General features: G+C 52.6%; 1 protein-coding gene across 1 annotated transcript; it reads right to left on the bottom strand.

Moving 5' to 3' along the window:
• Positions 1–807: 807 nt before the first annotated feature.
• NCAN (neurocan) lies at positions 808–25,272 on the bottom strand. Its single transcript, XM_047094462.1, has 16 exons — positions 25,244–25,272; positions 20,732–20,811; positions 19,446–19,859; positions 17,011–17,185; positions 16,773–16,900; positions 15,915–16,208; positions 14,441–15,028; positions 13,758–14,240; positions 12,768–13,700; positions 8,761–8,877; positions 7,603–7,716; positions 5,879–6,037; positions 4,789–4,871; positions 2,373–2,517; positions 1,469–1,651; positions 808–953 (listed from the first exon to the last, which is right to left on the bottom strand). Exons 2-16 carry the CDS (start codon positions 20,802–20,804, stop codon positions 808–810), a joined length of 4,035 nt encoding a protein of 1,344 aa, XP_046950418.1. The 5' UTR covers positions 20,805–20,811; positions 25,244–25,272.
• Positions 25,273–25,819: the final 547 nt, after the last annotated feature.

The following is a 25,819-nucleotide window of genomic DNA, read 5'->3' as shown; positions in this document are numbered from 1 at the left end:
TCCTCTCATCTGTGTGTGTGAGAGAGATTCACCACACGTACAGAACCACCAAATCTCAGCACTGGACTAGACCTGGGAGGGTAAGCAATACACCTTCCTTCTATTCCCGTATATTGCTCTGACTATTCTGACCCCTAACTCTGAGGGCACAGAAGGAGGTTATTCTAAAAACATTCCTAAAATTCAGTACATAGGAGTTCCATACTCCATTTATCCACCAAGACCAGAGAAGGAACTTGCGCTGAAGTCCAGGGTGAAGGAAGACAGCTGTCAAGTTCAAGCAGTGTGCTTCCATGGAGTTTTCTATTCCCAAAGCCAATGACCTTAACTAAAAGCTTCAGCCTGCATTTAGTAAACCTGCACATCTGACAGTTTACTAAGCCTGATCTTCTGGTGTGAAAAGCAATTCCTTAGTGTGAACCCAAACATACACTCTTGCACCTTCATCAAAGCCTTATTTCAACAACTGGTAATCAGCCTTGCCAACAAAAGACTTAACCAATGCAAAGAATGATCTTTGCTGATTGTGCTTCCCTTCACTGGGAGATGGTCCCAGAGTTCAGCCTGACTAGAACTGACTTTTCAGATACATGGCTATGCCTGCCAAGAGGACCTTGTGTATGTAAGAAAGAGGAGAGAGGAGCTTTTTACAAAGGATTGTGGAGGCGGGGGGTGGGGGGGGTGGGGGGTGTGGTTTGGGGCTCAGGGACTTCCAGACCCTCTTGTTTTTCTCTGGGCTCTGTCTCCCCAGGTGAAGGCTCCGGGGAAGGTGTGGGAAAGGGGTTGTGCTTCCTTTTGCCTGGTTCTTCAGCAGAAATTCCCTTCTTCCTTCTCCCAGTCCTCTGCTGGGTGTTTCTTGTGTTTTCTGCGCTCCTTGTGCGATTTATGGTGGTGATGCTGGTGATGGTGCTGGTGGTGGTGATGGTGTCGCCGCATCCGATGGGACCGTCTGGCTGCAGGGAAGTGAGGGAGGACAAGGAAGTGGCAAAAGGTGGTGAGAGGCGGGTGGCCTGATATAGCGGGCCTCTTCATGGGAAGGAGAAATGAAGGAAACACCAGGCAGGCTGGTAAGTTCTCATTTATCTGCAAGGTTGCATTATCAGGCATTCAGCCAGATGAAAGTGTGTAGCAATATGACGGGGGTTTTTTGTTGGTTTGTTTGTTTTTTGCTTCTAAAATTTTTGTCAATGTTCATTTATTTTTGAGAGACAGAGACAGAGCGCAAGTGGGGGAGGGGAGCAGAGAGAGAGAGAGGGAGACACAGAATCCGAAACAGGCTCCCGGCTCTGAGCTGTCAGCACAGAGGCTGACGTGGGGCTCGAACTCATGAACTGTGGGATCATGACCTGAGCTGAAGTTGGATGCTTAACTGACTGAGCCACCCAGGCGCCCCAGTAATATGACATTTTAATTGGAGACCACAAATAACTGGAAACCTGTGTTGGGGTGTCTGGGGACAGCCACTTACGTTTGGTGCAGACGATTTGGGGCTGGTCCCACTTGCCATTGCTCCGGCATCGGATGACGGCCACATGGTGCTGGGTAAATCCTTCATCACATTGGTATCGTACAGTGGCATGAACATTATACTTGGCCTTGCGAGCACCAATGGGTGAGGCATTCTGTACCGCTGGAGGGGGACCACACAGCACTGGAGACAGAGAAACCACGGGTAAGGGAAGTGACCATCAAGTCTGGGGCTGAACTCGTTTCTTCTCTTGGGAATAATTATACCCATCAGCAGGTCCTGCTCTTTACTCAATTGAAGTGACAGTGTCTGTCTCCTCTACCTAACCCAGGAGATCCTTAGGGGCAGGAACCTCCTGGACACATCCCATCCTCCTTAATCCTTACCCATGATAGCAATGAAGGTGGGAGATAAGAATAATATGAGTAAAGGAAAGGAAGAAAGGACATGAAAACTGTCACGGACACATAAGTAAGAATAAGCAAAAGTGTAACAGAAAGGTGGACACGAGAACGCATATAAGTGTTCCCTTAATATGTAAAGAGCTCTCACAAATCAATAAGACCAACAAACCTATAGAACGTTATGCAAAGGAGGTGAACTTGCAGGTCACAGGAAAATAAATACATCCAAATAGCTTATGAACCTATGAACAGTCGGTTATTCTCATCCTTAAAGGCACGCAAACTCCCCTAACAAGTAGATCTTATTTTTTTCACCGCCCAGATGAACAAAGAACAAAAGATTTGAGAACACACAGAGTTGGCAAAGGTCGGGAAAAAATGGGCACTCTCACACAGCACTGTAGTGAAAATTGGGCAGGGCTGACTTACATTTACACATTTAAAGAGAACAAGGGCCCCGTGAAAGGCAGAGGCAAGTGGTGGGGAGGGTAGCGGCATACCTGTTCCCTTCTTACAGACATAGGGGAGGTTGTAGTTACAGGGAACGTCGTTCCAGCGCCCGCTCTCATGTGCAACCATCACCACACAGTCCTCCCCACCCGCGAAGAAATTGTCAGGCTGGTTCTCCCGCCAGTTCTCATATTGCTGCAGGAATAGGGAGCAGAGAGGCTCAGACTCTGTCCCTGCTTACTGCAGGACTCCCCTGGCCAGCCTACTCAAACTTGAAGGACTCAGTGTTTCTATCTCTACAACGGGCACCGTTCTGCCGGATGGTGGCCTCCACTGCACCCGGAGTCACCCCTCCTCTGGCTGCAAGGCTGCAGTGCCCTCTTCCTTGGCCCTCCTACCTGCTTCCTTTCTCCCTGACAGTCTAATTTTCCACCTAGGTCACGCTGAGATAAATAGTTGAGCAAAGGTCCAGGAGGGATTCCCGGAGAATACAAGCGGATAGCTGAAGACTCAAGGGTAGAAATGATGCAGGAAGGGAACAGAATTCCAAGCAGAGGGAACAGCTAGCACAAAGGCCCAGAGGCAGGGCGGTGCTTATCCTGTTTGAGGAATAGAACAGAGGCCAGTGGGGCTGGAGCTGCTGGACCGAGTTGGGGTATGGTGAGTGTGGGTGGACAAGGGCCAGTTCTTGCGGTAGAGGAGGTGGATTTTTTTTTTTATTTTTTATTTTAAAGCAGGCTCCAATGCAGGGCCTGAACTCACAACCCCGAGATCAAGACCTGAGCTGAGATCAAGAGCCAGATACTTAACCAACTGAGCCACCCAGGCGGCCCGAGGAGGTGGACGCTTTGAAACAGTGGTAAAATACATATAACGTAAAATTGACCATTTTAACCATTTTTAAGTGTCCGGTTCATTGGCATCAATAAGATCCACAATGTTGTGCAATTATCACCACTGTCTAATCCCAGCACCTTTTTGTCCCTTCAAACAGAAACTCTCTCCCTATTGGCGATCGCGCCCCATTCTGCCCTGCCCCCAGCCCCTGGCAACCACTGATCCACGTTCTGTCCCTGCGAGTTTGCCTATTTTAGATACTTCACGTAAGCGAAATCATACACTCTGTGGCCTTCTGGCCTTTTCCACCGAGCAGCTTTTCAAATTTCATCCGCATGGTAGCACATATCAGCTTTTTACCTGAATAGTATTCATCATCTGGATGGACCACATTTTGTTCATGCATTTATCTTTTGATGGTCATTTGTGTTGTTTCCACCTTTTGGCTACTGTGACGAGTACTGCTGTGGACACGAGTGGACAAATATCTGAGAGACCTTCTTTCTTCTTTTGGGTATCTACCCGGGGGCGAAGTTTCTGGGTCATGTGGCAATTCTGTGTTTGACTTTAACTTTTTGTGGGCCCGCCAGACTGTGTTTCACCACAGGAAGAGGTGAATTTTTATCCTGAGAACAACAGAGAGCCTGAGAGGACTTGAAGCAGGGAGAATCCTGATCTATGATTTTGAAAAGGTCCCCATGTATAGGTTTTCCTTTTCGGGTGGACACGTTCTGTAACCAGATGGAGGCGATGGCCGCACAACATTGTGAAAATACTAAATGCCGCTGAATTATACGCTTTAAAATTATTAATTTGGGGGCACCTGGCTGGCTTAGTCGGAAGAGCATGCGACTCCTGATCTCCGGGCCGTGAGTTCGAGCCCCACGCTGGGTGTAGAGATTAGTTAAATAAAACATGTTTCAAAGGGGGCACCTGGGTGGCTCAGTCGGTTAAGTGCCTGACTCTTGCTTTCGGCTCAGGTCATGATCTCATCGTTCGGTTCCTGAGATCGATCCCCATGCGTCAGGCTCCTTGCTGACAGCACGGAGCCTGTTTGGGATTCTCTCTCTCTCTCCCTCTCTCTCTGCTCTTCCCCCCATCGTGTGCTCTCTCAAAATAAATAAACATTTTTTTTTAAAAAAGAAAACTTTAAAATGGTTAATTCTATGTTATATGAATTTCACCACAATTTTTTAAAAAGTCCGCCTGGCTGCCAAGTGGAGGGGCTAGAGGGTAGGTAGCAAGCGTGTGTTTTGGAAGGTGGGGCTTGGGGGGCTGCTGCAGGGGTCCCGGTGAGTGATAAGGGAGGCTGGTCAGGCAGGGGGCTGTAGGGAAATGGGAATATCTTAAAGTCCATGGCTGGAGGACCCGGCAGCGAGCAAGAGGAGACCTGAGGCCCTAGTCCTACGTTTATAACTTCAGTCCCTGGGTGGGCCGGGTGTTTACAGGGCTGGGAAGTCAAGGGTGACCTGGAACTTCGCTGAAGCTCCTTTCCCAATCTCAGAGCCACGAGGAACTTTCATGGTTGATTTGCACAAGAGGGTAAAGTCAGGCCAGAGCACAGAGCCCACGCGGCTTATACACATCCCATTGTTCTAGGGAGACCCAAGCCTGGCTCCTGCCACTCACCAGCCCCGTGTTGTCCGTCCACTGGAAATCCCTCTCCACGATCCTGTCATTCAGGCCGATCCAAGTGTTTTCACGCCCAAAGCCTGCGAGGTGGGGCATCCTGAGGGCTGGGTGCCCACCCCTCCCCCAGCCTAGGCTGTGGGCCGGAGGAGGGGTGGAAGGTATGGGAGGGGAGGACCCAGCCCCTCCCCCAGCCTCTGTGTGGGCTGAAGGCGGTGTCCCCCCCCCCTTCCCAAGCCGATGAGGGTGGGAGGGGCATGAAAAGGGCTGGAATTAGGCTCCAGTCTTGCCACGATTAGTGGCTTAAACAAATAGCCACAGGAAGGAATAAACAGAGACTCATCAGGTTTTGCAGAAATTAGAGTAAGGGATAGGAGAGCCAGCAGGCCGGGCTGGACCAGGCAGGCGGGTGAGACCTAGTGAGGGAGTCAGTCACTGAGTGTCCTCAAGGATAAGCATGTGTTTGATTACATTGAGGGGAAAAAACAAAAATGAAGGAACCAGGGAATTAACAAATGAAAGAATTAACAGGGGATGGGATGGGGGAAATGTGAATCATTGGATGGATGAACAAATGGCAGAGGGATAATGAATAAATCAATAAATGCCAGATTTAATTGATGCAACACTCTTTTTCTAGATTTATGCAGAGCTCCTTCCTCATTTCATCCCCCATGTCACAGACGCTTCTTCATTGCCCTCTTTCCCCTGGCTCTGTTTTACTTGTCATCAGTGCACTTAGGACCGGCTAAATTATAGTATAGACTTATTTAATTAGATATTTACTTGTTTGCCTATAGCCCTTACAAGAATGTCAATCCCTGCAGACAGGACAATATGCGTCTCACTCACTGCTGTGTCCCAATGCCCGGAACGGTGCCTGGCACATAGCAGAAACTCAGTAAATATTTGGTGAGTTAATGAATGAAGTGAAGTATGAAATAACAAGTGAATAAATGGACATATGAATTCAAGTGGTCAGGGCTAGCGTTAATAAACACAGCTTCAGAAAGGTAGTGTCTTCAGGACCCTAGGGGATGCCCTGGCAAAGGGACTGCAAGGGCCACCCCGCCCACTCCAGAGTCCCTACTGTTAATGAAGCTGTGTTCCTCGGGTGAGTGGACGCTGGTCAGGTGGCCCGCTCGGCGGCGGCAGTCCCTCTCGGCGTCCTCCCACGCCCGTCGATGGGCAAAGTAGCGGTAGCAGTGGCCCTGGAACTTGTGCCAGCCGTGGTCACAGCCCTCTGTGTCTGGGAGGTGGGATGGGAGCGTGAGGGAGACTGGCCTTGTGTCAAGGCCTGCCCTGCTGGTCATGAGCACAGCCAGCGCACCAGAGAGAAGGCCAAAACCAAGGTCACTGTGGGGCCAGATCACCCCTCTTCCTCCCCCCATCCTCCTGAGGCTCTGTCCCCCCACCCTTTTTACCTCTCCCCCCCATATTCACTTCTTTCTCTGTCGCAGGAAGATATTCAACTGAAGATCATTACACCCATCCCTCTCATCCCAACTCTGATGTCGCCTCTGATCTGGCCGCACCCTCTGTGTGGACCTGGGAACTCAGGAGATGGTCTCAGGAAGCCCTAAAATTTCTCTCCCGGCAAAAGGCTCAAATAGACATTTCTCCGCAAAAGATATACAGATGGCCAATAAACACATGAAAAGATGCTCAATATGGTTAGTCATTAGGAAACGCAAATCAGAACCATGATGGGACACTATTTCACACCCACTGGGATGGATAGAATTAAAAAAAAAAATGGGGCATCTGGGTGGCTCAGTCGGTTGAGCCTCCGACTTCGGCTCAGGTCATGATCTCACGGTCTATGAGTTCGAGCCCCGCGTCGGGCTCTGTGCTGACAGCTCAGAGCCTGGAGCCTGCTTTGGATTCTGTGTCTCCCTCTCTCTCTGCCCCCCCCCCCGTTCATGCTCTGTCTCTCTCTGTCTCAAAAATAAATAAACATTTAAAACAAAAAAATTTTTTTTTAAAAAAGGAAAATAACAAACGCTGGCAAGGATGTGGAGAAATTGGAACACTTGTACATCGCTGGCAGGGATGCAAAATGGTGCAGCCACTGTGCAAAACAGCCTTGTAGTTCCTCAAAATGTTAAACACAGAATTGCCATACGATCCAGGCATTGTACTACTGAATATACACCAAAAAGGATGGGGGGAGAAAAAAGGAAAACGTTGTCCAAACAAAAACTTACACATGAATGTTCATAGTGGCACTATTCATATTAACCACAAGGGGGAGACAACCCAAATATCCACCAAGCGATGACCAGATAAAGAAAATGTGATATCTCCTTACAATGGAATATTATTCAGCCATAAAAAAGAATGAAGCAATGATACACACTATAACGTAGATGAATCTGGAAACCATCATGCTGAGTGAAAGAAAGCAGACACAAAATGACACATAGTGCATGACCTCATTTATATGAAACATCCAGAACCAGCAAATCCATTGAGACAGAAAGTAGATTAGTGGTTACCAGGGGCTGAGGGAGATGGAATGGGGAGTGACTGCTAATAGATATAGGACTCCTTTTTGGGGTGATGGAAATGTCTTGGAAATAGCTAGAGGTGGTGGTTGCACAATATTGTGAGTGCACGGAATGCCACTGAGTTGTACATTCTAAAAAGGTTAATTCTATGTTACATGAATTTTCTCCCCAAACAACAATTTGTCATCTGTTCAACTCACGGCCACAGAAACAGAGATGGAGACCTGAAGCATATGTGAGAAACATGTGGCCCAGCAACCAGCCCCCTCTTGGTACTGTTTCTGGGGTCTCGGTAGAGACTCACCTTTCTCGCAGAGGCTACCCCCGTAGCTGGGGAGGCAAAGGCAGACGAACGTGTTGACCTCATCAATGCAGGTGCCTCCGTTCTCACATGGGCTGGAGACACAGTCATCAATATCTGGAGGGGTGGGACTGAGTTAGAGGTCAGCCTCCCCTGGGCTCCCAGTCCCCACAAGGAACCAGGCAGAAGATGAGGTCATGGTCCTACCATCCATCCTGGACCTGAGTGAAGCAACGGTGGTCTGCACAGATGGCCCAATGACTCTGGAGGCCAAGGGGGTGGAACCTCAAACAATTAGCATGAATTAGCATTAATGAGAGCAGATGCCACTGGGCCAGCTGAGAGCCAGAATGTGTGGAATGCTCCACTGGCCTTCAGAAGAGTGAAGGTTATACTCTGGCAAACAGACTCCTAGAATGTTGAAGATGGAGGGTCCTACCAGAATGTGGAACTTGGGGAAACTGAGTTCCATAACATTTGCAAGGACTTGCACAGAGGCACAAAGCTGTTTGTAGGTAGAGCTAGAAATCAGTTGAACTAGATATCAGTTGAGCTCTCATTCAACCAATTTCTGCGTAGATTGTGCCTGAGTGACTTGGGCAAGTCACTTCCCATCTCTGGGACTCATTTTCGTTTTTGCAAAATGGTGATAATAATAGCACCTCCTCAAGAGTGGTTGTCGGTGGAGGGTCCATGGAAGAGCTCACGAAATTACATTGCTTATATTTATTGTTATAATTCTATAATTAGTATGGTTGTGAAATGAAATAATGTGCAGGGCTCAAGATTTATGTCATTTATATTTATTGTTAAAATTTCCTAATTTGTCATATTCCCTGTGTTGGGCTTTGGGGCTAGGAAGAACCCCCTTGGATCAGGGAGGAATCTGAGCCTTATCATTTGTCTTTTCCTCTCATCTCTGCCTGGTAGTGATGGGTGGCAGGACACCTGAGCCATGGTACCCAGGACAAGAGCTCAGCTGTTTGGTGCTGGTTCACGTAACTGGGACTGAGTTACTGGATCCAAAGAAAGGGGGAGGAGAAGGGAGCATCTGAAGCCGGCATTTTATCCCTCAGTCCTCATGGGGATGGCTGCTGAGGTAGACCCCAGGGTTCTGATCCAAACAAGTCTAGGTTCAGATCCTGAGTCTGGGGCACTCACCAATCTCACAGTTCTCCCCGGCGAAGCCCTGGTCACAGCTACAGCCGTACACGGTGCCGTTGGCTTTACAGGTGCCCCCATGCAGGCAAGGGTTGTTCTCGCAGGGATCCAAGGGGGCTGCAGGATGGACAGGCAGTGTAGAGAGGAGGCAGGCCACCGTGTCGTCTGCCTTCCTGGCATCCAGACCTAGGACTCCCCCAAACCCTCTCTGTGGAGTCCCCTCTATAACTTCCCAATAGGCAGTTGCAATTGTCAGTTTCCTCTTGCATTCTCCTCTAATGAGGAGCTTTTTCCTTTCAGGAACTGCCCCAGACTATCTGTGGGCCACTCTGCTTATGGAAACAGACTGTAGTGGAACTGGCTTCCTAAAGCTTCTTTTGGGAAGTCTCCCAGAACATGGATTTAAGAGCTTCCCTGACTTGTCCCTCTCTTCTGGACGTGGCCTGATGGCCATTGCACTTCTCACAACTTGGAGCACAGAGGTTGAGGTAAGGTCCCAAGTAGGGTACGAACAGCACTAGCCAAGAGTGAGAACTATCACCTCCTTCATTCTGGTGGCTCAGTCTTTTTTGATGCAGTGGTTGGAGAGGTGCTGGATTATTGTAGTTATAATCACGGGCTCTGGAATCAGAGAGGTTACTTCAATCCCTGACTCTGCCACTCATTAAGGACCCTGGACAAATTACTTCTCTGAATTTCAGTTGCCTCATCCACAAAATAGAAATCAAAACACTTCATCCCTCTCCCGGTCCTGACCATAATGCCATGTCCAGCTCTGTCTATATCAGCTTGAGGCATCTTCAGAGGTCTCAGCATTGCTCTGTATGGATCTGGCACTCAGGGAGCATTGAGGAGTATGTGTCCTTGTCCCCCTCCCCCACCATTTCCCCCCTCAGCTGGGCTTCCCTGGAAGCAGTTGAGTCTCCCCTCCCCATCTCAGAGGCCCCGATGCCTTGGTGGGTGGTCTCCACCCTGGAGCCTGGGAGGCACAGAGCGAGAATTCTCATCCTATCCCAGCCAACCCCCATCCCTTATCAGGGCAGCGTCCAATCCTCCACTGCACAGACACCAGAACCAAGGCCCAGAGAAGAGCAGGGCCTGGCTCGAAGCCACACAGCAGAACAGTACAAGAACCAAGACTGGCCTCCCAGGCTCTGTTCTGGAAGCCCAGTTTAAGGTCCCCCTCTCCAACTCCTATCACCTAGAATTTGTTTCTGAATTTGTTTCTTGGCCCAAGGCCTCACAAGATATTAAGATGGTAATAAGCAGTTGACTCCTCCCTGGTCTGATCTCTGCCATCTGATCTCTGTTCTCCCTGTAGTCGCCAGAGGTAGCCTATGTAAACCTGAGTTAAATCATGTCCCTCCTCTGCCTAGGTCCCTCCATGGCTCCCCCAATACCGTCAGAGGAGAAGCCAAAGTCCTCACTGCAGTCCAGGGGACCCTGTGTGGTTCTTTCCCAACATCTCCCTGCCCTACCTCCTCCTCTCTTCCCCTGGCTCATTCTGTTCCAGCCATACTGGGGTTGCTGTTCTACTATATGCCAGGCAGAGGTCTGCCTCAGGACCTTTGTACAGGCTCTTCCCTCTGCCTGGAATGCTCTTCCCCTAGATCTCTGCATGGCTCCTCCCTCCCCCCTTTCAGCCTTGCTCAAATTTCATCTGGTTAGAAAGGCCTTTCTGACCCCCCTTCTAAAACTAGAAAACACCCATGGGCATCCCCCACCCTTTGGTTTACTTTTCTCTTTTGCCCATATCGCTTTCTAACTTCCAATGTAATTTGCTTATTTACTAAGATCATCATTATTTGTCAGCACCTTCCCCCAGAGCAGTGATGTTCCACACGGCAGCCATATATAGCTATTCAAGTTTAAATTCAAATGGAATAAAAGTAAAAATGCAGTTTCTCAGTCACGCTAACCACATTTCAAGGGCTCAGTAACCACACATGGCCGGTTGCTCCCATATTAGACAGCATAGCTCCAGAACATTTCCATCACTGGGAAAGTTCTAGAATGTTGCCCTAGAATGTCAGCTTCCACAGGACAAGGGACCTGGTCTCAAAATGGGGCCTGAAACACAGCGGGCACTCAATAATTGCTCATTAACTGAATGAAATGAAGATAGCTGCTGGCCCTTCTGTAGAAGTTGGAGCCTGTCCCGGGGGTGGTGGGCCCAGAGGGGCCTGGGGCTGGTGTATCTGTCCCTGCTATCACCCCTGCACGTGTGTGCACACGCCTGGGGCTGCTGGGTGCTGGGACGCGTGAGCCCCGCCAGGTGCCCTGAGCTGCTGACACCTACCCACGGGCTGGCGGTGACTCAGTCGCTCACTGGTGCTGCATTTATTTTTGGCTTCATTAGCATTTCTGCTACAAGCAGGCGGGTGGGTAGGCGCCTGGGTCTCCCCCAGCGTTGGCTGCCTCCCTCCACCCAGGCTGCCGCTGGCTTCAGTCTAGAGCCAAGAAAGCAGCAAAGTCCAAGACAAATCCAGCTGTAGTCTTAGGGGCTCCACCCAAAGCACTTTCCTTAGCACCCCTATATATGGTTGTCCTCCCACCTCTCTGTTCACCCCTTTCTAGCTCCTCTGGCTTGGAGCTTCCTTCCCTCTGCCCATCCCGCCCACCAGTCTCTTCTCTGCTCCTTCCCTGGGTGAGCTCACCCCCTCCTCAAGACCTCAGGCGTTTGTTTTTTAAAAATACCAATGAAATATGCATTGTATGCCCTAGTGTTTGAGACAGACTGTTGTCAGATGGCCTGGATTCAAATCTTATCATTTACACTCCTCGGGCTGCAAGGTTCCGCACAAGTCATCTGACTTCCCTGTGCCTCAGTCTCTCCATCTGTAAAGTGAGGATCTTACTAGAACTTGTTCCACAAGGACATCATAAGGATTCACCAAGTTGGTTGCAGTAAAGTGCTCAGAACAAGCCAAGCATGCAGTCTTTAGTGACGCTTGCGCCCCTGCCCAGGGTCTGCTTGCCTCCTGGGCATCTAAGAAAAAAGGCTGTAGTCCTGGAGACGGCCCGGAGGTGACAGGGTGGGCCGGAGGTGACAGGGTGGGCGACGAAACCCTGCATCTGCTATTTGCATTGCCACTACACCTTGCCTTCAAAAAAAGGAGCAAGTGTAAAACCAATTGTGTTAATAAGAGTGTTTTGCAACTCAGAATAAGTGTTTTTTAATTAGCTGCTGCTGCTTTTTTTTTTTTTAAAGCTCAATTGACAAAAAAAAAAAAAAAAAAAAAAAAGCCAAAATTTGCAGGCTGAGCTAGTGGGCTTACCTAGCCCCAGGGAAACAGGGCATTTGGCTTTCTCTGGACTCCACTAGGCACAGAACAGTTAAGGCTTCCACAGACTTGGGCTCTGATTGAAGTCTGGCCACTGGCCACTGACTAGGAGGCAGTCATACCTCCCTAAGCCTTATTTTGCTTTCTATAAAACGGGGGTGATGTCCACCCCTCCTGCCCCTTCCCAGCACCCACTTTCCCTGTGGCTTGAGGCCCCCCCTGACGATCCACCATCACTGAATCCCAGTTGCAATTCCCACTTGAACAGAAAGCCCTCTTTGTCACGCTTCCTCCCTCCAGCCCCGCGTCGGGGTGCCTGTGTCCAGCTCTGTCTTCCCAGACTGAGGCTTCACTGAAGGCCAGACCCCAGTATTGCACAGCACCGTCTGGCTCAGAGTGGACATGAACGTGATTTATCCCCCAAATCAAACTCCACCCAACGCCTCGTTATTCCCCCCTCGCCGTGCATCAAAACTAAGGTGTAACTTCACCTCCTGGCCTTTGCCCAGGCTGGTGTTCCAGCCCAGGTTCCTGGTCTCTTCCAGGAACACCCTTTCCGCAATTCAACTCTGCCTAGTGAGCTCCCATCTCCAGCATCATCCCCTGCTAGAAACCTTCCCAGGCCCCCCAAAACGATCCTTCCTCCCAGATCTGGGCGCCCCAGCCCCTGTCCCCAAGCCCTGACAACAGTGGGCTGGATGAGGTCACAAGCTTTGAACTCACCCTCCTCTGTACTTCCATTTGCTGGGGTCCCTGGCAGGGTCGGCTCTTCTCCACTCGCTGCCTCCTCCCAGAAGCCCTCCACACCTGGGCTCCCTGAAAGGACCTCCAGCTCAAACTCCTCTGGGCCCAGGGAGGCCGGCAGTGGGGTGCTGGGAGAGTCACCCGGCACTGTAGGCTCTCCTGAGGAAACTGAGACAGGCTTGTCCGTGCTGGCTGCCGTTGGTGTCCAAGGAGGAAAAACAGGCTCCCCTGGGGGGCTGCTGTCCTGTGAAGGGGCCAAGGCTCCCAGTATTCCCTGGGTCACCATCTGGCCCTCCGGCTCTGGATGGGGTTGGGAGCTCGAGGAGGCCACTGTGGACATGGCCAGGACTCCAGCCTTGTCCCCTTGGTCCACGGACATGAGGGACATCACTACGCTTGAATCCACGGCCACTCGAGGGCTCAGGGTGGGGCTTTCAGCTTCCTCAACCACATGGGATCCAGGTGCCCAAATCCCACCAGCATCACTGGGGGCCAGTGTGGCCGTGGAATCTGTGGGCCCCACCACGGCTTCTCCATTTATAGTGGCCCAAGGCTCCAAACTTGGGGTGACCCCAGGAATCAAGAGGACTCTAGGAACACCCGAGGGTGCAGATGGGGGGTGGGAGTCCAGCCCTTCACGGTGCAGTGAGGGCCACGTGCCCTGTGCCTTGTCCGTGGTGGCCTGAGCGCCAAAAGTGGGGCTTTCTGCTGTGCCGAAGACCCCAGACTCAGACCCCGAGATGTCTCTCACTCCCGTGGGCTTGGTGGCAGTCTCAGTGGCGGCGAAATCTTCCGCCACATTCCTGTCCACAGCAGCTTGTGGACTGGATCTGGGGCGCTCAGCTTTGCTGGGCCCAGTAGGGCTGGTCCCCCCAATTTCTCCCAAGTCTGCCCTGGGAGAGTTAGGACTGGCTTGTGTGTCTGTGGCTGTCTGCAAAGGAGCTACTGCACTTCCTGCTCTGTGGCCGCTGACTGTCGGGGGTGTGGCCTCTCTGCCCTGTCCTGTTGGGCCTGAGGAGAGGGGCAAGGAATGCATTTCTGGATAGATAGGGTCCTGGGGGACAGCCTCAGTGTCTGAGGCAGGGGAGGGTGGTGCAGAAGCCACGGCCTCACTATGCCCCTTGACCCTGTTGGCCTGCGTGGGGAGGGGCGTCGGGTTTGGATGAAGCCACAGTTTGGGGGCACGAAGCATGGCCACGACAGGAAAGTCTGGGGAAGTGACCATGGGGGATACCTCCCAGGGGGCACTGCTGGGACCCTCTGAGGGGTTGGGTTCTAGGGCAGTGACCTCTGAGGGAGACCAGGACAGTTCAGGAGCGGCTGGCCTCGCACTGGGGCCCTTGGCTTCCTCTAGTTCCAGGCCAGCAACGCTGCTGGGGCCTGGGACGCTGGGTGGGGCCACGGTCGGGGGCCACAGCCAGGGCTCTGGGGGGCTCCTGCCACCAGGGGAACCTGCAACAATATCAACAAGAGTGATTCTAATGATCTCTCAGCAGTTCCTTCTGTGGAGTCCCGTTGGCTCCCAGGCCCAAGGAGGAGGGGGTTTCTGAGGCTTGGTGAGGCCTGAGGACCCAGCTGGGGTTTGGAACCTCTTCCCCTGTCCTCCTCAGACCCCCCAGGCAGGTCCCACCTCTCCCTTGGACCCCACTCACCAGCTCCAGGCACATCCACTTCATTGGTCAGCACAGCCCAAGGGCTTTGGCTCCGGCTATCCCCTGAAGCCTCTGTGGCTCCTGTGGCCAGCAGAGGCTCCACGTGATTCCCAGCAGCCTCTGGGGTCAGGGCCTGGGTGCTGGCCTCAAGCCCCACCTCCAGGCCTCGGTGGGGTTCCTGCTGCTGGAAGTGGCGCCCATTCAACCCTTTAAAGCGTCCCCTCCTCCTGGGCACGGGGCCAGTTGGAGTCGCCTCCGTGTGAGCGCCCACCGCAGTGCTGGGGCTGCTAGGGCTGGGGGCCACTGCGCTCGGCCACACCTCTTCAGCCTCCCGGGGGGGCCTTGAGGCTAGCATGAAGCCTCCAGGAGCAGGGCTGCGGGTCGCCTGAGACTCCTGCTTCTCTGCCAAGATCAGAGGCTCTTCTTCCCCACTGGATACTAGAGGCTCCTGGAAGTCAGGGGTGACCGTCTCCTCCCCAGTGCTGGGTTCCACTTCTTGGGCTGGAGGCCCTTCTGCTGACAGAATCTCCCCCTCATCCCCAGATGAGGGGGTCTCTGGGTCTCCATGTGGTGGCGTAGGATGATGAGCTGTGGGAGAAAGCCGAAAAGGTTGTGTTAGGAAGGTTGGCCAGGAAGTTCTTCCTGAAGTCTACCCCCACTCTAGCATGCTGCAGCGTGAACCGTCTGTGTCTCTCTGTTTCTCTGTGCCCCTCTGTCTCTAAAATCTCTGCGTGGTTTCTGGGACCCCCTAAACCCAGAGAGAGGAAGGTGTGAAGTTAACACTCCTATTGTTCAGGCTGGGGCCCACTGTCAAGGTCAGTCAACTGGTCATGGGGAGGGGTCAAGAGACAGCTAGGTTCCTGGGTAAAGCTCAGGCAGTGGCCAATTCTCATGGGGGCAGGTCAGACCTGGACCATAGCTTCTCCCCCAGGGGGAGGAAGCTCCTGATAAGCGTGGCCTTCCTACAAAGGGATTTTTTTCCCTCTTACACATTAGTCTTAGGTCCTTGGAGTCAGGTTCCCAGCTTCTGCAACTTTGGTCCCACTCCAAGGACTAGGGTCATCCCTAGTCCCTGGAGGTGTGGCCTTGCCTTGGGGCCGTGGCTAATGGAACAGCACTTCCTCCTCCGGGGATGCTTATGCACAAGGCTCCAGCTAAAATATGCTCCACTCAGAAGCGTGTCTTCCAGGGACCTTAAGAGATACAGCTCACTCTCAACGGAACTTCCCCGCCAGAGTTTGGCCTTTTCGGGCCCCATCCTACCCCCAGGGCGGGGCTCCTAGGGAAAGGGGCGTGGGCTTCACCGAGGGCATGGCTTATCTCAGAGCGTATTTCCAAGGGTGTCTCTCCTCTGTCTGGGCTCCGCCTCCACTAGAAAGGAAAATTCCCAGGGGCGTGGCCTTGACCTGGATGTATAGCTTTGGGGCGTGGCTGCCAGGGGACGCACTTTCCAGGGGCTTGACCTTACACGCACCTCGGAAGCAGTAGGCATCGAAGCGCGCTCCGGGCGCCGGGAAGCCAGTGCGGTTGGCGAAACGGTAGACTGTGCGCACGCCGGGGGTTGGGCCGCCGCAGCGCCGGCGCGGCGTCTGGATCGGGTAGCGCACGCTGCCGTCGGCTAGCCAGCCCGGGTCGCACTGGTCCAGGCCCTCGTGCCAGGCCAAGTGCAGCTGTCCCACCGAGGCTAGCGCGGCGCCCTGGCGGCGGCACTGGGCACGCGCGCCGGCCAGGGTCAGGCGGCGGGCCGGGCCCACATAGAAGACCTCGCCTGCGGGAAGGCGCGAGCGAAGGTCAAGCGGGCCTGGGGAATTCTCCCCTGAAGCCCGGGAAGGGGGTCCCACTCTGAACTCCAGCCTGGCCGGGTTTGGGTGGTGGCTAAATAAGGCGGCGACAGCCGCCGCTGTGCGCACCCCCGCCCGCGCTGTGGTCTTTACCTCTCAGGCAGTGCTAGGAAGAAGAGGGCCTTAGCTTCTTTTTACAAATGAGGTAACAGGCCTTTGAGTGTGTTGGGCTCCAGAGAAAGGGAGGATCTTGGCGCGGGGAGGGGGCTCAGAGAGTAAGAGAAGGGTAGGAATAGGGAGAGGGGCCAGGGAGGGGGAGAGTCTCAGAGAAGAGACAGGGCCTCAGAGAGAGGGAAGGGGCACAGAGAAGGAGAGGGGCTCAGGGAGGGAAGGAAAGCTCAGAGAAGGGTGAGCCCAGATATTGGGTGCAGGTTTATAGAGGGATGAGACTTAGGAGAGCTAGGCAAGGACTTAGGGAGGAATGGGGGCTGGGGGGGGTAATAGGTACTCAGGGGAGTGAGGGTGGGGGGTCCTGCCAGCCCCAGACTTACCCCCCAGCTCACGGGCAAAGCAATACACATCGTAGAGTTCCCGTGGGTCGCGCCTCCCATAGCTCCTCACCCCTGGAAGGCTGCTACGGTCGCCATAGCAACCAGGACGGGACTGGGTGATAGGATACCTGACAAGACAAGGAGGGGGTCCCTCTCAAATATGTGCGCCTGGGGCCCCCAACGACCATCTTTCCCCAGGAGCTAGGTCTCCATGTCCCAACCCTGTGTACCCCCTCACCGAACAGTGCGGTCAGAGAGCCACCCGGCGTCACAGTTGTCAAAGCCATCTTCAAAGGCAGCCTGCAGGTGCCGTGGGGCTGCAATGGTGGCTGAGCTGAGACGGCAGGCCTCCTGGGCTTCTGCGAAGGTCAGTGCATAGCGATCCTGGGCTGCCCGGTAGTGGAACACAACACCTGTTGGGGAACATCCAGGATAGGGGGCTGACTTATGCTGCAATCTTCAAGAACTGACCTCCTTCTTGCAGAATGCCCCTTCTCCCAGTTTGATAATAATAAGCCTGCTCCCCTATGCTGCCCTGTACCATGCCAGACTGATATGACCCCATTTTTAAATAAGGAAATTGGTAACGATGACCATAAAGGGCTAAAATGTGTCTAATGTTTACCATGTAGAAAGCATTTATAAGCAAGATCTCAGTGAAATCTTACAACAACACTGTGATTATCCCCATTTCCAGAGGAGAAAACTAACGCTCAGAGACGCTGAGGCACATGTTCCGTTCCACACAGCCAGTATGAGGCACAGCCAAAATTCATAACCAGGATGATCTGACTCCAAAGATAGCACTCTTCATGCCTAGGGTTAGACCTTGGAGGTGACAGGAGGCATGGAGAAGAGGGAGATTCTTCCTTTTAACAATAAAGTACATGCTGGGGTGCCTGACTGTCTCAGCAGGGTAAGCATATGACTCTTGATCTTGGGATTGTGAGTTCAAGCCCCACGTTGGGTGTGGAGATTACTTAAAAATAAAATCTTAAAAACAAAAACAAAAACAAAGGAATTAAGTACATGTATTGATAGGGAAAGCACAGGTGGCAATGGAGATCAAGTCGTTCTTGCCCAGCCTGGGAATGGAGTCACAGAAGACTTCCTAGAGGAGGTGACTTGTAAGCCAGGATGGGAAGCATAAATAATGGGCTCGCTGTGACTCAAATTCTGATTTAGGATGGAAGAAATGGCTGAGCAAGACAAAGGAATGAAACATTCGATTCCATTTTATCAAACTCCGAGCTCCTGGAAGACAGTGGCTGCATCTCAGTTATGAATATGTTCCCAGCGCCAGACTAGCATGTGGTAGGTAGGTGCTCGATACACGTTCAGTTGAATGAATGAATTGAACAATCCCAGAAGTAGATTTTACTTCCTTCATCACTTATCGGTTTTCTTCAAGGTGTACCAGTTTTGGGCAGCGAGGCCGTGTAAAAGGGACAGTTGGCTGACCCCATAAAATATGCAGTGAGACACTGTTGGGTGGGAGAACACTGTGCTCCAGGACAGGTGGTTCAGGGATTTGCCCATGGCCAGCATAGGTCAAGGTAAATCGACTTCCCAGCAAGAACCCACAGGATGTTTTACACACAACAATCCATTCATTTGTCAATTGAGTCATTTGTCAATTACCTATGGAGCGTCTACTGTGCCACCCCTGTGCTAGTAGGACTTTGCTTTAATAATTAAAAAACTTTTTGTTTTGTTTTGTTTTGTCCACCTTGATCAGTTAGGAAAAGAGAAACACTGGCTATTTCAACAGAAAGAATTTAATACAGGAGTTGGTTAAACAGGTATTTGAGGACTGTTACTTACTTAATATATATTTTCAGTTGGCTATGAAAAGAAAACCTCACTCTTATTTAAAAAAAACATCATTTTATTGTAAAAGGAAATTTGTATTCCTATTTTATTTTTTTAAAGTTTACTTATTTTGAGAGAGCGAGCATGCGAAGGGAAGGGGCAGAGACAGAGGGGGACAGAGGATCCGAAGTAGGCTCCACGTGGACAGCAGAGATCCCATGTGGGGCTTGAACTCACGAACCATGAGATCATGACCTGAGCCAAAGTTGGATACATAACTGACTGAGCCACCCAGGCGCCCTTGTATTCCTATTTTTAAACAGAAAGTCAATATCTTTTGTCTTATGTGAAAGTACGTAACCATGAAAGGGACTTATAATAAGGTTAGGAGGGGCGCCTGGAAGCTCAGTACGTTAGGCATCCGACTCTTGATTTCGGCTCAGGTCATGATCCCGAAGTTTGTGGATTGCAGCCCCACATTGGGCTCTATGCTGACAGTGTGGAGCCTGTTTGGGATTCTCTCTCTTTCCCTCTCTCTCTGTCCCCCCCCCCTCACTTGCATTGTCTCTCTCTCTCTCTCTCTCTCTCAAAATAAACTTAAAAAAAAAAGCGCTTATGAAATCCTATAAAATACTGTGGTCCACAATAGATGGAGCCAGAAACTGCCTTGTCTTAGCTAAAAGAGAGAGAAGTATTAAAGAAAGGGTAGCACTGGAGACTTTCTTTGGGACTTTACTTTGTCAGAAGAATTGAAAGGGAATCATTGTTCAGGGAGTGATTTCTAAGGTGACATTCTGTGGGTGAGCTTCAGGCTCAGCACCTCCCCTCCCAGCCTTGTCCTTTCCCCTGTCCTCAACTGACCTGTCACCTCCAGGGGCACGAGGTCCTGCTCATCCTCTATGCCCCTCACCACCTGGCAGCGGTAGAGCCCAGAGTCGCTGGCTCTCAGTGGTCCCAGTAGTAGCGTCGCGTTGGCCCGGTGCCGGGGGTAGGCAGGCAGTGAAACACGTCCTTGCCAGCCCTTGGCCACTCGAACCACATTGTCCTTGGCCACCAGAATAGGCAAGTCCTGCCGCTGGCCTGATGCAGTCCGCACCTTGGTCCACTTGATCCGAGGGGCTTCTCGGCCTGCATCTGGCCATGGTCGCAGGGTGAAGAGACAGGGCAGGGCCACTAACTCTGCCAGCGCAGCCCGAACCAACCCCGACCCCACCTTCTGCATGTGGAGCCCCTTGTTGGCGGCAGCAGAGGCAGCAGCAGTGGCATCCTGTGTGCCTGGAGTGGAGAAGGTGGAAAGAGGACCTGACTCAACGACAAAGACCAGCAGAGACTGCTATTTCTCTCACTTTACTGATAAGGAGGCTGAAGCCAGAGAGGTTAGGTTGCCTACAATATCACAATGCAGTGAACAGATCTGTGATGTGCACCCCAATCTGTGAGCAAAAGTGGAGTCACATGCCTTCATAGCGGTGCATCCACTCAAAATCCAGACCCCGGCTGCCAGGGATTTGACTCTGTCACTGACTCACTGTGTGGTCATGGGAAAGTCACTTAACCCCAAAGTCCAGTAAGAAGCAGCCATTAGAAGGAAAATGTGTTTGAGGAGTACCTTCTTGATAACAGGGGCACTTTTATACATAGCGATCAGCTCATTTGATTTTCATAACCATAGGCAGAAGTAGCCATGTCTCACCGTCTTTTTGGAGGGTTGAGGAAACTGAGTCTCAGAGACATCGTTGTACTTGCCTAACCACAGAACAAATCAGGGGGCATTTCCAGTGCCTGGGCTTTTAACCATCACTGGGGAGATGCCAGGGAGAGTTATACATACCTTATTTCTATTGCCCCGCCCATGACAGGCATCACTAATCAATCTCTGCACTGTTTTCATTTTTTCTCTCTCTCTTCAGCTCAGCTCAGCAAAACAGTGAGAGGCAGGAACCTCCAGCCTCTGCTGGCAATGACTAAAAATAACCTCTCAGGTGTCTTGTTCACTTTTGACTATTCAAAGACCTTTTTCATCTATTCTCATTTTATTCTCCAGACCAAGCCAGGGAACCAGCAGGAGAAAGCTCTAGAGTTAAAAAGCTGCCCCATCTTGTCAGTCCCCCAGAACCCAACCTCTCCCACCCCACAAGCTAACTCACTCTGTTCCCCAGCCACAAACAGCAGCATCTGGAGCATCAGGAGGCCCAAGGCCCAGACAGACGTGGCCCCCATCCTGGACCTGGAAAAAGATGGAGACAGAGGGAGAATGGGGGTGAGTACAACCCACCCAGTTAGTGTGGAAGGACCAAGTCTCCCCATTCTACAGACCTAGAAACAGACTCAGAGAGGCTAACGTGTCACTCAAGGTCACACAGTCAGCAAGCAAGGGTTAACCCAGGATCCAAACCCAGGACCGGCTGACTTCAGAATCCCAGCAGTGAAGTTTCACAGTCAGAAGTAAGGGTGTTAAAGAGAATCAGACCTGGTATTGTCTATCTGCCTGTTCCTTGCTGTGTGACCTTCAACAAGTAGATTAGCTTCTCTGTGCCTCAGTTTCTTTGTAGGTTAGCTAGGGATAACATCAGGTAGTTGGAAGGAATAGATGGGTAAATACAGTCAATATGTACAAAATGCCTAGAACTGCCTGGCATGAAAGAATAGATTTGAGCTGTTTTTTAAAAAATGTATTTATTTAATCTCTATGCCCAACATGGGACTCGAACTCACAACCCTAAGATCAAGGGCCACATGCTCTTCTGATTGAGCCAGCCGGGTGCCCCTGAGCTGTTGTTATTACTATTATTGACCTTAACACAGCCAAGATCAAAATCCCATCTTTCATGTTGGCCTCACCCATAAGACTAGGATTCCAGGAGGGCAGTAGCCAGTCCCAGTCAGCCTGAGGTCCCCAGTCCTTGCAGTAGGCTGGCCTCCAAACCAGCCTTTAATCTGGGTTTGCTGACTGACACGATTCTCAGCTTCAATTCCAGGATTTGGTTGTCGCCAAGATTCTATTCTTGGTTTCCGGGATTTTTGAGAAGCTGCCAAGTCCCAGCTGGAGGCAGGGGCCTCACCCCTGCCCACCCCACCCTCCTCCTGACTTCATACCACCTGGCAAAGATGCCTCCTAGGTCCACAGAGAAACTCCAGTTGTGGGCCCAGCCTTCTACAGGGGTTGTGGCCCTCAGACATAAAATGGACAATTACTGAGTGCCAACTGTAAGTAAGGCCCAATCCACGCACCGGGACACAGCAGTGCCCTCCCAGGCCTCACATGCTTCCAGAGACCAGGAACTCTGGGGAGATAGTCCCTCCCCAAAGCCTCACAGCCCCTCTGTACCACTCCCCTCACTGGGGCTCAGGAGGTGGGGACAGATGGCAAGTTAGGGCATCCTCTAAAAATCTAACTCTTGCAGCCTCCCCCAATAAAAGAATAGCCCTGAGGAGGGGAGTGTAGATAGCATCCAGCATGGGGGCTGTGGAGGAAAGCTGGTCCCATTCCCAGTGCTCTTTCCCTGCTCCCAGAGTCCCTACTGGGAGGCCAGCCGGGGCCCTATCCGTGGTGCTGAACTCTAGGGAGGCAAAGCAATGACATGCCCACTTGGTCTCCTTGTCTTCCTCTGGCAGCGGCACCACAGCTTCACCCGGGACCCAGAGAGGGCTAGCAGTTTGCCTAGGGCTGCACAGCGGATCAGAGGCCAGACCTCGGGATGGTGCCCCCAACTACCAACCTGTAAACCTTAGCAACTTCTGCCTCCATTCCCGGCTGTCCTCATTTCTCCCCCTTGGAATCCTGAACAGGTGCAGGATCCTCTGATGGCTGTACAAGGCCTGACAAGGAGGACCTTAGGAGGAGGTGAGTTCACAGAATTCACACACACACACACACACACACACACACTTTATATGGTTAAAAGGACAGACTACATTCAGGGGCACCTGGCTGGCTCAGTTGGAGGAGCATGTGACTCTTGATCTCAGGGTCATGAGTTCAAACCCCAAACTTATTTAAAATTTAAAAAAAAACTCTGCCTCTTTCTATACATTGTATGACCCTAGACAGGTTGCTTCATTCTCTGTGCTTCACTTTCCCCACCTGTAAAATGGGGATCACCCAACATGTACCTCATAGTGTTACGGTGAGGATGGGATGAGCAAAGACTTGTGGGGTGCTAGAAATGTTAAATTAAAAATCAGCTTTTTGTATACAAAGCCTCATGTACACATGCAAATGTACAGAGGTGATCCAACACAGTGACAGTTTCAGGTGCACCCTCCCACGCACACACATACCCTCCCAGAGGCACTCTGTTCCCTCCGCTTGCACCCTCACACACCCACACCCCTTCTCTTAAAATACTTCCTCCCTAGAGCAGCCAGAGGTGAGCATTTACACAGCTGTCTGGGGCTTGTCCCCTCACGAATAATGCATAAGCCTCATGCATATGCAACAGGGGCCTGTGGGGCATTGGAGGAGGGGCGGTGCTGAAGGAGGGTGTGTGTGTGTGTGTGTGTGTGTGTGTCCCTGTCCCTCCCTCTGACCCACCTCCTGTCTCAGTGGGCACTGAATGTGGGTGTGTTGGCCAGCAGGCATTTTTGTGTGCCTGGGTGTGTGTGTCGGGGTGCTGTGTCCAGGCAAGGATGTGAAGTTGTGCCCTGTGATGTGTGGATGTGTGCATCGGTGTGCAGCAGCTCTGTGCGCTGCGTGGAGCATAGGGAACCCACTGTGGTCTCTGGATGTGTGGGTCCAAGTGCCCCTCCACAGGGGCCGTAAGCACATGTGTCTGTTTCTGGCCTCGGAGTCAGGGCATATTTGTGTGTATGGGCATGATCGTGGAACTCCTCAGAGGAGAACTGAAGCCAGGCTCAGTAAACCATCTCGGGATGCCCTTTGGGGACCTGAACCCCAACATCTCCCCTATTAGCACCCCAACTCTGCACAAAGACCATATCTCACACCCCCATGCTTAGGGTCCACACTGCCAATCACATGGAGAGGAGCCCCTTGCTGTACATGCAGCCACACAACCCCAGACTCAGAGCCTGGGAGACACGCGCGCACACACAGATTCACAGTGACATTAACAAAGAGAGACAATATGGGCACTTACAAGGCAGGCAGCATGTCTTCTGCACAAAGACACACACCCACAGTCTGAGCCTCCCCATATAAACCCCTCGATGAGGCCATACCGTCAGACACAGTTTCTCACAGACACTCACACATGGTGATGCCAGCCCCTGGCACAGACCAGGCTGGATAAATGTGGCCTTGGTGACTGGTGGGCACACATCATTTTGCCACCTGGTGATGTGGCCCCTGCCACAAGTTTCCTGACAAAGACACAACCTCAGTTGCATTAGACTCACAGAGGACCCCAGACTCCCCATGGACACACAACCTCTCTCAGCATGGGGTAGACACACACACACACACACACACACACACACACACAAAGCCCCTGCCTCCGGCGGGGGGTGGGGGGGAGGCACCTTCCATTTGGGAATGTCCACAAGCCAGCGAGGCTGCTGGGTTCTGAGGTCCCATGATCTGCCCACCCCTCCCTCCTTGCCCTTCCCCCACATCCCCCGCTGGGGCCCAGCGCCAACCCTCTCCTTGTCCTGGCTGTCTCCCATTAATGCTGCTGAGAGGAACAAAGCCCCGTGCACAGAAATGGGGGTCGGTCGTTCCTGCCCAGGCTGGGCCCTGGATCCCAGCCCCCTACTTCCCGGTGCCTGTGCCCCCAAACCAAGCCAGGACTTTCACAAGCATCCATATGGGCAGATGGAACTGAAGGGGTGAGGCAAGAGTCTGTGTCCCTCTGTGAGGACACAGTCAGATATGGAGGTGCTGGGAGCGGCCCCCCTCTTTGGACTGGGTGCCCCTCATGGGTCCTAGGGATTCTAACTGGGGTTTTAGGGACTCACACCCAGCATTCACCTGGGATACCCAGTGTGCTCCCTGGGAGAAGAGACACCACCCCAACTCCAAGTCCAAGGGAAGAACAAGGACCACCTTGGGATGGAGCCCCCCCCCCCGCCCCAGAACCTCCTCCCTGAATCAGGATGTGGTGACAGGACCCGGGCCAAAAGAAGAGGGAGACTGTAGGGCGCCCCTTCCCCACTGCTGTTCACACTCAGGGAAGACCCCCCTTCCATCGGACTCAGGCTAACCTGGAGGGCCCCCTTCCCCGCTGCAGTCCAGCCTGGATTCCTCCATTCATCTGCAAATTGGGAATCCCCACTTAAAATCCTGGGGTGCCTCAGCTCAGATACCGGGATGCCCAGTTATGGAGCCCCCCCCATATAGCATCTGGATGTCCCCCTCTTCTCTCTAAACTCGGTGTGTCCTCCCTTAGCCTTGGTTCCCAGTGCCCCCTCCCCAATTCTGAGACCCACCCCCAGCCCGGCCCCCTCCCCACCTTGGAATCGTCTCCGCATTCTCCGGACAACCCAAGGATTGACCCCCAAATCCGAGTCCCCCTGACATTCCCAAGCGCCCTCCAGTTTGCGTTCTCTTCCTAACCTGGGTCTCCCCTCCCCCTCTCAGCCCCCCTCCCTGTTCTGGGGGCTTCTCTCTGATCCCAGGCCCCCTCCCCAATCTCGTGCTCGTCTCTAATTCCGCGGATCTCTCCCCCAACGCGGCCCCCTCCCCACGACGGACCCCCCACCTGACTCCTAGCTCGGACGCATCCCGGGGCGGTCGCCCGGCACAAAGGACGCTCCGGCTGGTCTTGTTCGCGCCGGGTCCAGCCCCTGCGCCCTGCGCTCCGCTCGCCCCAGAGCCGCCTCAGCGCTTATAAAGGGGCCGCGGGGCTGCTCTGCGCATGCGCCCCTGCCTGCTGGAGGCCTCCGGCGGCGCGAGGGAGGGGGCTCTCCCTACCTAAAACCCCCCTCCCCACTTCTTCCACCTCTCACCCCACCCAGGGGAAGACTACGTCTGATTTCCCGCGCGTTCGCCCATTTGCCCCAAGAGTCACATTAAATGTTCCCAGACGCCCCGCGGGGGGCCTGTCCCACCTTACAGACGTGGAAACTGAGCCTCGGGGAGACGAAATAGCTCCCAGAGTCACGCATAGGGGACGGGCAGAGCTGGGATTCCAACCCTGGGCTGCCTGCCTTTCTAGGGCTCACACTTGAAGCAGTTTGGGCTATAGTTGCTGTTTTAGTCCGTGTAGAGAAAGGAGGCTGAGGCTCAGAGAGGAAAGGAAGATCGCTGGGTCACACAGCTGGTAAGAGACTCCCAG

Source organism: Lynx rufus, unplaced genomic scaffold, assembly GCF_022079265.1.
Source record: "Lynx rufus isolate CCGP_SWC_20201006 ecotype Redwood Valley unplaced genomic scaffold, mLynRuf1.p SCAF_4, whole genome shotgun sequence".
Classification (NCBI taxonomy): Eukaryota; Metazoa; Chordata; class Mammalia; order Carnivora; family Felidae; genus Lynx; species Lynx rufus.
This window is presented reverse-complemented; position numbering and strand designations above follow the sequence as displayed.